This window comes from Castanea sativa, chromosome 1 (genome assembly GCF_040712315.1).
Source record: "Castanea sativa cultivar Marrone di Chiusa Pesio chromosome 1, ASM4071231v1".
NCBI classification, from domain to species: Eukaryota; Viridiplantae; Streptophyta; class Magnoliopsida; order Fagales; family Fagaceae; genus Castanea; species Castanea sativa.
The window spans coordinates 2748369-2761523 of record NC_134013.1 but is presented as its reverse complement, the minus strand read 5'-3'; the positions used below and the strand labels follow the sequence as shown (position 1 = coordinate 2761523).

The following is a 13155-nucleotide window of genomic DNA, read 5'->3' as shown; positions in this document are numbered from 1 at the left end:
AATACCCTCTATGTCAATCATCTTTACAAATCTTATGGAAATCCCATTGTACTACTATGTTTTGCCCTTTCTCTTCTTGTATATTTTCACAAAACGTTTGCTCCAAATAAGCAAAAGACTCCCACCAAGCCCTGCTCTTTCTCTGCCCATTCTTGGCCATCTCTATCTCTTCAAGAAACCCCTTCATAAAACTTTCGCTAAACTTGCCAACCAATATGGTCCTATACTATACGTTTGGTTTGGCTCACGCCCTGTCCTCCTTGTTTCTTCCCCAATTGCCGCTGAGGAATGCTTCACAAAAAATGACATTGTTTCGCAAACCGCCCTCGGTTTATTGCTGGGAAACACCTTGGTTACAATTACACTACTATTGTTTGGGCCTCATATGGTGACCTCTGGCGCAACTTAAGGCGCATAGCTTCCCTTGAACATTTGTCATTGAATCGACTCCAAATGTTGCATGACATACGAGCTGATGAGGTTTGTTGATTGTTACAATATTGGTTGTTGTTCTATTACACTTGCTGATGTAAACTCTGTAAATTAACATAATGTCCATAATTTCACACATGACATACACATTTTTTATTAATGTCCACATTTTAAACGTGAAATAGATAATGTGTACAGGTGATGTACAATAAGAATTATGTGAGGATCAATGCCTAATAGGCTTAAGCTAAGTTCTATGTAAATAATTTATATTGTATAGAATTGAATAATAAATTTTAATTCAGTCTTGCTCTCTTTCTACAAGGTTAAATCGTTGATTCGCCAGGTTTGTGGAGGCTCAAAAGGGGATGATGAGTCTCACACTTTGGATATGAAGGCTAAGTTTTTTGAGCTTACACTCAATATCATGATGAGGATGATTGCAGGGAAGAGGTATTATGAAGAGAGTGTGGAAGAATTGGAAGAAACAAAAAAGTTCAAAGAAATTGTGATGGAGACATCTGAGTTGAGTGGGTCTACAAATATAGGAGATTTCTTGCCGATTTTCAAGTGGGTTGGATTGAGTGGACTTGAGAAAAGGTTGGCGATATTGCAAGGGAAGAGGGATAAATTCATGCAGGATCTAATTGAAGAACTTAGAAGAATTAGGGATAGCTCTGATTTTGAATGCAGGGCAAAGACCATGACTGACGTTCTTTTGTCATTGCAAGAAGCTGAACCAGAATATTATACGGATGAAATCATCAGAGGCATGATGCTGGTAAGCTTTTTTTTTTTTTTTTGGATGAAAACAGAACCTATATTATATTTTAGGGATAAAAATGATATGGTTTAGGTTCTAATTTTGTCCCTGAAGTATCATCTAGGTTTTATTTTTATCTTTGAAACATAATAAAAGAGGGACGAAATGTGAAACCTTATAAATTTTTTGGGACAAATAGAACTTTTAAAACTCGAAGGACAAAAATAAATCATAAACTATATTTTAGGGACAAAAAGAAATCTTAAATCAATTTCATTTCTTATATAAGGGAGAAATTTATGGAAATTAAGTCAATTTTGTGGTTTAGTTACTTGAGTGGACATGATACCAATAAGTAGGGTTGTAAATGAGCCGAACCAAGCCGAATATTAAAAGTTCAAACTTTTTTGTTTAATTTTACTTTGAATATGAGCAGAATTTGAGCTCATTACCAAACAAGATTAAATGTTTATGTTTGGTTCATTTTTTTGTTAAACAAGAATGAGCTTATTCACATTCGACTTGATTAATAACTTATTCTTTTCCATATATAGTATAACTATGACTAAAATTTCTTACCCCTTCACAAACCTATGAATTTTTCTACGAATATTAATTGTTTATATGATCAATAACTATAAATATGAATTTGATATTATATGAACATAGTAACAAACTTACACAATCCATTCTCAAGTTTATATAAGTATATTTTTGTATAAATATACATATAAATACACAATATTATATATAGTTAAACCAAGCTTGCATGTTCACAAACATATTATTATGTTTGAGCTTGACTTGTTTAATAGTCAAGTCTAAACTTGTGCTTCAATTTGGTTTGTTTTCTAAATAAAAAAAAATGAACAAGTTTTTTTCTCAAGTTGAGCTCGAGCCATTTATAAACAATTTGGTTTGTTTACAACCATACCAAGAAGTCAATTTATGAGATGCCAATTGGACATAGTAAAAGTAAACCCTAATTTGAAGAAACAAGCTTATAGTGACCACATTTGATCAAATTTATAATTAAATCTCTTCTGTTGATTTCGTTGATGCTAATCTATGCAATTTGATGACATCATGACAAGAACATCTACTGTAGCCTATTCAAGAAAAGAACAAAGAACAAAGTTAAAGGGTTGTTTGGTTTTTAAAAAACCATCACTCATCACTCCTTACTCAATTTTCACCACTCATCATTCATCACTTATTACTCATCACTTATCACTTAAAATACATCAATTCCCTAAACCCCACACGTTTGGCACCCATCACTCAGTTATGTTTTCAAGCAAAAAACTAAAAAAACCGATACCCACACACTGACCCAATGTCATAAGACATTTCTCTCTCTCTCTCTCTCTTTTTTTCCCTGCCTCTCATCTTTCTCTACCTCTCCCCTTCGTTTTTCCCCTTGTTATTCTCCCAACCCCTCCACAAACCCAGCGACAGAAATCAAGGTCTATGAGGGTGACAACGTGCTCTAACCCAACGACATGTTACCTGTTGTTCTTGTTTTCATCTCTGCTCTTTGGACTGATTTTGTGATTGGGTAACCCCAATTTAGGTTCCGAAGTTTGTCGATTTTGGGTTTGGGGTTCGTAAAATGAAAGGTCTTTTGGGTATGATTGTTTGGCTGTGGGTTCGGGGGTGCTAGTGGTCTGGTGGTGTAGCTTCTCTCCCTGTTTGACTTGTCTCTCTTTCTTCTCTTTCGTGCTTCCAGTGTTTGATTTTTGTGCAGTTGGGGTTGTGTTTGTTTTGGGTTGAGGTCTTTTTTGGAGATTGTTTGAATTGAAAAGTTTGTTTCTTGATTTTGGAAGGATGGAGAAGATGGTGGGTCTGAGCTCCAATCGGTGGTGGTATGAAGATGGTGGTATAGTTTACCAAAAAAAGAAAAGAAAAAAAGAAAAGAAAAAGAAGATGGTGGGTCTGAGCTCCGATCTATGGCGGTATAGTTTACCCAAAAAAAAAAGATGGTGGTATGAGGATGGAGGAGTGATCTGGTTCCCATTTATGAAGAGAGCCGTTGCAAGTAGTATCAAAAGGTGCGCTGGTGTGATGTTGCTCTGACCGTGGGTCCCATGTATGTGTGTTTGATTACCAAATTGCCATGAAAACTCAATTTTGATAACTTGAAAACACCTAAAATGTGTTTTCAGTTTTCATAACTCATCACTCAAAAATCAGATAATTGAGTGATAGAAACAAAAATTGGAAACACATCCAAACACACTACTTAGTAGTGGGACCCGCCAATTTTGAGTTATGGGTGATGGAAACTGAAAATCCAAACAGCCCTTAAATGACTCTTATTAAGTGTTAGTTTGGATAACGTTTCTATCCTACATTTGGTGTTTGGCTGGAAAAATGTGGGTCCCATGGGACTGTTCACGGACCCACAAAAATCATCCAAACACAAATTTCAATATTTGGATCTCACAGTACTATTCAAACATTTAAGAATTATTTTGCTACAGTGTTTTCAGTTTTCAACAAATAAGTGGTATTCAAACACAAATATGAAAAATTTGTATTGCACAATCTCACTTATATACACAGTATATACATTCAGTTTTTTTAACTAAAAAGTCTGAAATCGTGACTTTGACAATTTCTGTACAAAAGTGGTGAGTGTATGTGTTATTCGTTTGACCGTGTAAAATAGACATTACTCTTTATATTTTATGTTTTTTTTTTTTTAAGTCCAACCCATTTGTTTTCTTTATTCCATTGTGTTCAAACTTCAAACTATTACTTACTTTAAATAGTGGGATTTCATCTATGATCTCAATCCACTTCTTTTATGCTAAATTTTTTTTTTTTTTTTTTTTATGATGTTTCTATTTATCTTTAAGGGAAAATATTGAGGTTCTCTTTGCTTAAGTAAACAAGAATCCTAATGAGAGGAGTTGAACATTGCTCTAAAAATGGACTGTACCAATTCGCTAATGGACATATAAATCCTTTTACTTGAAGTTAATTGCCTTTAATTCATACTATTGTTATGTCCCACCTATCAACACAGTATCATGGTTGTATATATATAAAGAATTAGAGAAGTTTTCAAACCCACCAACACGTTTAAAGATGTAAAGCCTTTGTAAACGGATGCTTAAACTCATTCATTTAGGAGATACTTTTAAAAAAATTTATAGAAAAGAAAAAAAGTGGCTTTTTTATTTTTCAGTTTTTTATATTTTTCCACAAAAGTTGTTTAAAAACTTTCTTACAATAGTTTATTAATAAATTCTTTAAAAGCACCTGTTAATCAATCCCTTTAAGCAAATGCAACTCTTATTTTTGTGTCCGGGTCATGTTATCAGCAGGGTCTGACAGTTCATGAGGAACCATGCATTGAGTGGGCAATGTCACTGTTGCTGAACAATACAGAGACCATTGTGAAAGCACGAGCAGAAATTGACAAACACATTGGACAAATCAGGCTAATTGAAGAATCAGATCTTGCAAACCTTCCTTATCTTTGTGGCATTATAAATGAGACACTTCGGATGTACCCAGCAGGCCCACTATTACCAGCCCACGAGTCCTCGGAGGAGTGCACTGTGGGAGGCTTCCGTGTTCCACGTGGCACGATGCTATTGGTGAATGTGTGGGCCATACAAAATGATCCTAAGATATGGGCAGAACCCATGAAATTCAAGCCAGAGAGGTTCCTAGGTCTAGAAGAACAAAGAGATGGCATTATGTTGTTACCATTTGGAGCAGGTAGAAGAGGTTGTCCTGGGGAGGGCTTAGCCACAAGGATAGTTGGGCTAGCCTTAGGCTCACTAATTCAATGCTTTGAATGGAAAAGAATTGGTAAAGAGATGGTGGACATGACTGAAAGGGTTGGGCTTACCATGTCTAAAGCTCATCCCTTATTAGCCAAGTGTAGACCACGCCCTACCATGGCAAATTTCCTTTCTCAACTTTGAGAACATTTTGTGGGTATTTTAGATTGCCAGCTCCAAGAAAGTATTTTGAATATTCGGTAGATGCATATCTCTCTCTCAGTATATGAATCCTATTCAGTTTGTAGGACACAAATTGTGAAAAAATTTTAAAAATAAAATGTCATATGCATAAAATAAATATTATTCCCTTTCATAGTTCTCATCTCTGTTTTAAATTTGAATTTTAACACAGAGCAACCTACAAAGAAATTTAAGACAACGGCTTCCACATAAAAAATGTTCTAGTGTCAAAATTGGGCACAAGTTTATTAATTAGTATTTTTTTTTTTTAAGAGAGAGTTTCAACCTATAGCGTCTACTCCTAATGATAGCTCTTTATCATCAAACCAAAATACCAATTAGTTTTTGGTGTAGGCGGAAATTGAATCTTAAATCTCTTATACAACCATCAGAGATTTTACTAGTTGAGCTAACTAGAACCCACTTCTTTAATGTCTATTTTGAATTGTCTTTTTAAATTTTTAGCTTTTTTGTTAATATCCAGTTTTTTAATTTAGCTTTTCTAAGCACAACTATACTTTAACCAACTTTTACTAAATTAATAAATAAGCTTTCAGCAACAAGCTACGTCCAAACGTACTCTTAGTAGCATTTTTAATAGCACAGTTGCATCTTTCATTCAAATGTGTGGGATCCAGTTTTTTAAAATTTTAGCTTTTCTAGGCACCACTATACTTTAATCAACTTTCACTAAATTAATAAATAAGCTCTCAGCAACAAGTTATGTCCAAACGTACTTTAATGCTACTAAGAGTAAGTTTGGATGTAACTTCAGCAACAAGTTACATCCAAAAGGACCAAAACGTACTCTTAGTAGCATTTTTAATAGCACAGTTGCATATTTCATTCAAATATGTGGGATCCAGTTTTTTGAAATTTTAGTTTTTCTAGGCACAACTATACTTTAACCAACTTTCACTAAATTAATAAATAAGTGTTCGTACCCAAAATAGCTTTAACAAGATGGGCCAATATTTGGGCTCACAACTTATTTGTATAGTGGGCTTAGAGTTTTCTACTATGGGTAGTCATTTGCCAAAGACATGAGTGTACCACTACTACAGATTTGTAGTAGTGGTACACTCGTGTCTTTGGCCAAGCGCTTATAAGGCATGGGTGGATGGCGTCTCTCTCCGATGTGAGATTAAGCAAAACCTTAAGGAAACAATCTTTTTGAAGAGGACAATACCTTCTAATCGGAGAGATTCGTTCTTCCACAACAATCATGTTGAAATGATTAACTAGTGGATAATTACTTAAACATGGACCCATCATCTTTTTTCATCACTACAATTGATCACTTTAGCAAGTTATGAAAAAAATTGTTCCCTAAACTTTTTCATTTTACTTATAAAAGGCTTTCAAATTATACAATGAATGAAATTGATACCATGTTAACAAGTTAACAACATAATAGTAAATACATTTCTTATTTACTTTATGTTGTGTGTTTTAAAAGTTGACATTAGTTTGTTTGAGAACATAATAAAGCTTATCTTGGTAATAAACAGTTGTTTGAGAGCTTTGCATTACATATGTAAACATCACATTAGTTTGATAAAGATATTAATAATAGAAAGAATATAGCAAAGTAATTAAGGACAAAATTTAGTTACAAAATTTGTTGTAGCCTAAGGCAAGAATTTTACTCAATAAAATAAACATTACTACAATTAGTATAGGACAATGATCAAAGCCAAAAATTTGACCTACACGTGGATGGTAGAAATGAAGAAAAGAGGGATATATAATGGAGAGGGAATTCCCTTACAAAGGGGTATCTGAAAATGGAGAGAAAAACATTCTAACACCAAGATCTGAACTTGTAACAAATTCAAAAGAAACATATATAAGATCTAGTATCCTCGAACTGTGCCGAGGATTATTTACTTTGAGCAAAACCATTTTATTCTTGTTTTCTTTTTATCTGGGCTCACTACAGTTATTATTTGATTCATTAGAGCCTAATTTTTCAGTCCACTCTCTACAAATTTATTGTATTGGGCCCTTTGGCCTAGATCATTTTCCCTTTAGGCTTAGGCACCAAATCAGGTCCTTACACTTTTATTTGTACAATTTCTTTTTAAACTTTTAACTCTGAAAATAAAACTAAACCATCAATATCATAATCAACATCAAGTTTGAGAAAAGATTCAAGTTTAAAATAGTATTTTTGCAAACTATCATGAACACAGAGTTCAAATGGATCACTCCTCATATCGGAGGAAGCATGAGCCACCAACAAAAGGATTTAAGAGTAGAACTAGTGGGAAGAAAAAATGAGAGAGGCAGAAGTCAAGAGTTGAAAGAGAGAGGCAGAGAGCAAAAGTGAGAGAGAGAAAATGTATGAGTAAATTTTAAGGATTTGAGATTGTTTTGTGGGCAATTTTTTAGATTAGATTTACATTTTATCCCATTGAATTTTGATTTGTCTAGAGGTTAAAGATGATACTTTTGGGATAATTATTATTTTTTTTTTAGACCAATGAATTTTTTGAGTTACTAATATTTACAAAGATATTCCAAATTTTTGTTCTTGGTCAATGTATTAAATTTTTTGGAGTTTCTTCTTAAACTAATTTTTTTTTTCTAGCACCCTTTCTTTTTCAAAATTTTGGGACCACTCGGGGGCTTAATTGAGCTGGTGGGAGGACCGGTCCTGTAGAGTGGAGATACATAACATTTATTTCACTTGAGGTGGGTCCTACATTTGTGGCATCTACAAAGAGATGTTTTATGTACTTGTTACATGGAATACAAATTCCTCACCACAGATTAGCACCATGCTCTTCCAAATCCTGCTCTTTGTAGCTTTCTATGTCTTCACAAAGCACTTTCTCTCAAAGCTTCAAAACCTCCCACCAAGCCCCTTCCCTACTCTCCCAATAATTGGCCATCTCTACCTTCTCAAAACCAAGAAACCTCTCCACCAAACTCTCTCCAACCTATCAAACAAATACGGCCCCATAGTTTTTCTCAACTTCGGTTCTCGACCAGTCCTCCTTATCTCTTCTCCTTCTTTAGCCGAAGAATGCCTCACAAAACACGACGTTGTTTTCGCCAACCGGCCACGCATGCTCGCAGGAAAGCACATTGGTTACAACTACACCAGCCTCAGTTGGGCTCCATATGGTGATCACTGGCGAAACCTTCGCAAAATCGCTTCCCTTGAAATACTCTCATCCCATCGTGTCCAAACTCTTTCACACATACGCAGCCATGAAGTTCACTCACTCATTCGCCGCCTCCTAAGCCAAAAAGACCAGACTGTGGACATGAAAGCGTTGTTCTTTGAACTAACACTCAACGTGATGATGAGGATGATAGCTGGTAAGCGTGAAGTGGAGGAAGGGAGGAAGATTAGGGAGATTGTGACTGAGACTTTCTTGTTAGGGGGTGTGACGATTATGGAAGATTATTTGCCATTTTTGAGGTGGGTTGGGAATAGAGGGAAAGAAAAGAGGTTGATATTGGTGCAGGAAAAGAGAGATAGTTTTATGCAGAGTTTGATAGAGGAGCATAGAAGAATGGGATCGAGTGAGGGAGAGAAGAGAACGTTGATTGAAATTATGTTGGCTAAGCAAGAATCGGAACCTGAGTACTTCAAGGATGAGATTATCAGAGGCATCATGCTGGTAAGATCTAACTTCTGCACCAAAGTTTGTTTGTTTGTTTCTCTTTTCCTAATTAAAGAAAAGTAAAAGATAGGACCTCTGTGAATACATTCAACAACCAAACTGTCATGTATTAATGAAAGGTCGACCTTTCTCACTTTTTTGCATTGAAATTTCATTAATACATTAGGAGAAATGGTAAAAGACACTGCCAATTTCTCAGGACAAAGTTTAGTCAACCTTATCTTTTGTGGCAGGAATTTTGCTATAATTTAGGAGTGGTTGAATATTATTACTTCAATAGTGGAGGCAAAAGTAGTATGTATAATTGGAAAAAATGACCCCTTCATTGTGGTAAAGTGCGGGATAGTAAAAGATCTAATTTTTATCAAACATGTACAATTTTTACTACAATCATGTTGAAATGATTGACTATAATTAGTGGATAATTACTTAAACATGGACCCATTATTTTTTTTCATCACTACAATTGATCACTTTAACAAGTTATGACAAAAGTCCTAAACTTTTTCATTTTACTTATAAAATGCTTTCAAATTATACAATGAATGAAATTGATCCTATAAGGGCTGGTTTAGGATCCTCAACCTAAAGAGTGTGAATAATGGTCCAACGAGCCCAAATCAATATATATTTGTTATAGAGAGTGGATTTTATAGGGAAGGAATTCAGTAAATCAAGTACATGATAGGTTAGGATCATATGAGAAAAATAAGAAAAACACAACTTGAATGGAATTATGATCCTCGATCAAGTCAGAGGAGGAAGTGTTCTTATATTAACTCAAACTTTTCCCTCAAGTACAAAGAATTCTCTTTTTTTTTTTCCTTTTCCGTCATACCCCATTTCTCATGGGAGTCTTTTCTTTATATAGTCATGTTCTTCTTAATCCCAACCTTCCACCTATTGACTATGTAGATGATCTTTTGAATGTTTGTCCCATCAAAACCTTTTTGGAAACTCTGTCTGTAGCTGTAAGGCTGAATATCAATGTTCAGGCGTTATTTCACATAAATGCGGCTAGTTAGTTAGGTGTAGAGTATTTAATGTGGTGGTAGCAGCCTTTTTCTCGGATATTTCTTAGTTCACTATTGACTCCTTTCTCTGAAACTTATCTTCCAAAGTAAGTTTGCCTCTTGCATAGTATTCTCTACGAGGTTTGGCCTAAGCCTCCCACATCACCTCCCAAGTAGGTTTAGCTCCTCAGGAGACTTCACCTATTCGATGTTATTGGCCCTTGTCCTCGGCCACATGCTTTTCTTGTTGTTTGATCATCCTTAGGCTCCTTTGCATCTTCGAGCACAGCCCACAGCCCAATACTCCTACCGGTCTCTCTCTCGTCCTCGCAGACACCATGTTAACAAGTTAACAACATAATAGTAAATACATTGCTTATTTACTTTATGTTGTGTGTTTTAAAGATGATAGCAAAGTAATTAAGGACAAAATTAAGCTACAAAATTTGTTGTAGCCTAAAGCAAGAATTTTACTCAATAAAATAAATACTACAATATATTTTAAAATTTTAAGCATTGAATTACATATTCTTTACATCTTTAATATATGTGTCAAATTTTGTGTCAATCAGATATTATTTACTATATGATTTATAAGCTTATATTTTATTCATAATTTTGAACTACAAAAATTTGCAATTTAAACAATTTATTGATGATATAGCTATTGATCTTTAATTTTTTAGAAATTTTGTGGGTATAGAGGATAAAAGAAGAAGATGTAATTCAATGGAAGATTTGTGAAAATTTACCTCTAATAAAATGATATTGAGTAAAGTTGTAGCCTAAAGCTACAATCAATTTTGTACATAAATTTTGTACAATAATTAAAATGAGTCAAGATTTCTGCTAGATAGATAATTTATTTATGTCTGCAGTTAATTGGTGCCCTTAGGGCATTTCATAGAACATATATAAAGTTATTAAAAAAATTAATTACTTTTTTCTTTTCCTATAAAAAATTTCTAAAAATATATTCTAAACCAATACCCTTCGGGCATCGTTAACTTTTCCCTTTATGTATATCCTTAATATGAGATTGAGTTCTACCCTAAGTTGAAGATTTGACTTGATGATATAAGGTATTTTTATATTTATAATAGAGTTGGTTTGGGAATTGAATTATGTATTGATATCCTTTATTGTTTGTAAAACACAAAAACTTATATAGTAAAATTTATAATAGGTAGTATTGTTTCATATATATATATATATATATATATAATAGTGATGCTAGGGACATTTTATAGTTTACCATATAAATCTTACCAATTGAATGTTGTCTCATTACTCCAATTTCTCGTTATTATAGTATTTCTTTGTCATTTTTTTAAATAAATTTATTTTGACTAGTTATTATAATATATTATTGTTAACTTCCGCCCCACTATATTTTTATTATTTAATTTTAAAGATAATTATCTTTCCTTAACCCCACCCCCCCCCCTAAAAAAAAAAAAAAAAAAATCTCCACCTTTTTTTTTCCTTATTAAAGACTAAAGAGTTCGCAATTTTCTCCATAATTATTAAATAGGAACTTTTTTTGACAAATCAAAAGTTTTGGCTGAACGACAATTCAAAATCTGAGACCATGTAAGTCATCATATAGATAAACATAAAGGACGGTAATTTTGCTTGACTTGTGTACAGGTTTTACTATCTGCCGGAACCGACACTTCAGCTGGGACCATGGAGTGGGCAATGTCGCTATTGCTGAACCATCCAAAAGTCCTAAAGAAGGTGCAAGCCGAGATTGACAATGTCGTAGGACATGATAGGCTAATTGATGAAGCAGATTTGGCCAAGTTAACTTATCTCCATTGCATTGTGAATGAGACAATGCGTATGTACCCAGCAGGACCGTTACTTGTACCACACGAGTCATCAGAGGATTGCATGGTGGGTGGTTTCAAAGTCCCAGGTGGCACTATCCTACTGGTTAACATGTGGGCCATACATAATGACCCCAAAATTTGGGATGAGCCAAGGAGTTTCAAGCCAGAGAGATTTGAAGGGTTTGAAGGGGTTAGAGATGGGTTCAAGTTTGTGCCTTTTGGGTCAGGGAGGAGAGGGTGTCCTGGTGAAGGGTTAGCCGTGCGTATTGTTGGCTTGGCTTTGGGTTCACTGTTACAGTGCTTTGAGTGGGATAGGATTGGTGTAGAAATGGTGGACATGAGTGAAGGGAATGGGCTCACCTTGCCTAAGGCTCAGCCATTGTTTGCTAATTGTCGCCCACGACCAGCTATGGCTAATCTTCTTTCTCATATCTGAAGTCTGAACCAATTTGGCACATGCTTTGAAGGAAATTATTGTACTAAAAGTACTTAATATACCGTGATAATCGCTTTCAAAAAAATATATATATACCGTGATAATCAAGGAATCTATCAATAAGTTAGATTAGACAACTGCTTGTCCTTGTTCGGCATACCTTGTCCGTTGCCTGTATTTGTTATTTTCGTGATTTCAAAACTTTATGCCATGCATTTTCCCGAGCTCTCCTTTAAAAAATGAGTCCGAATTTGATAAAAATAAGGTATAAAACTGATATTATATATCATTTAATAAAAAATTATCACATCAGTATTTTACTTAAAATTTAATACGTCTTATCACACCTAGTAATATCTCAATAAATTCTCAATTTAGTTGGATTTATATGTGTATTAGAATTGATTGGGAGTAGTTGTGTTTATTTTTAAATATGTGATAAGATAATGTAACATGTTAGGATTGAAAGAGTAAAACATGAGTTTTACACTACTTTTGGAAAAATAGCATGAAGTGAATAAGAAATTGATGTTTTTACGTTCACTTGAAGATGTTATTAAAAGTGATAAAAATCTTGAGTTCCATATAGGAAAGGAAATAGATAATATATAAGTTTATATGCTCATGAATTGGACATTAAGTTGGGCTTTTGGCATATGTGAACTGAGCCTACTTGTCTAAATAATAATATTTTATTATTTTAAGTTTTGAGTTAGTTAGTCTGTGCACAGTAGGTATTACTGAAACAGACTACCTGTTCAGTAATGTATAATTTTGCATTGTCCCTCATTCATTAAAAAAAAAAAACTGATTTTTCAAAGAAAACTCTCTAAGTGAGAATTTTTGTGTATTCATTCTGTGTCAAAAGAGAGAGCAAGAGACATTGAGTAGTTTGCAGAGCAGACTTTGTATACTTCGTTTTCGTGCTGTAAATCATTTTATCCTGGGAGGTAGATATCCGTGAGTCTCAAAGTACTACAATGATTGTGTGAGGGGCGAAATTTGTTTTATGAAGATTGTGTCAAACACAAGACTTGATCTGATTTGTTCATACTTCA

The 13155-nt window shown here is 34.1% G+C and overlaps 1 protein-coding gene and 1 pseudogene across 1 annotated transcript; both read left to right on the top strand.

Annotated features, from left to right (window-relative positions):
- On the top strand, positions 1-5144 carry LOC142622738 (cytochrome P450 81Q32-like; annotated as a pseudogene).
- Positions 5145-7919: 2775 nt separating this feature from the next.
- On the top strand, positions 7920-12229 carry LOC142639723 (cytochrome P450 81Q32-like). Its single transcript, XM_075813864.1, has 2 exons — positions 7920-8810; positions 11477-12229. Exons 1-2 carry the CDS (start codon positions 7959-7961, stop codon positions 12095-12097), a joined length of 1473 nt encoding a protein of 490 aa, XP_075669979.1. The 5' UTR covers positions 7920-7958; the 3' UTR covers positions 12098-12229.
- The last annotated feature ends 926 nt before the right edge of the window (positions 12230-13155 follow it).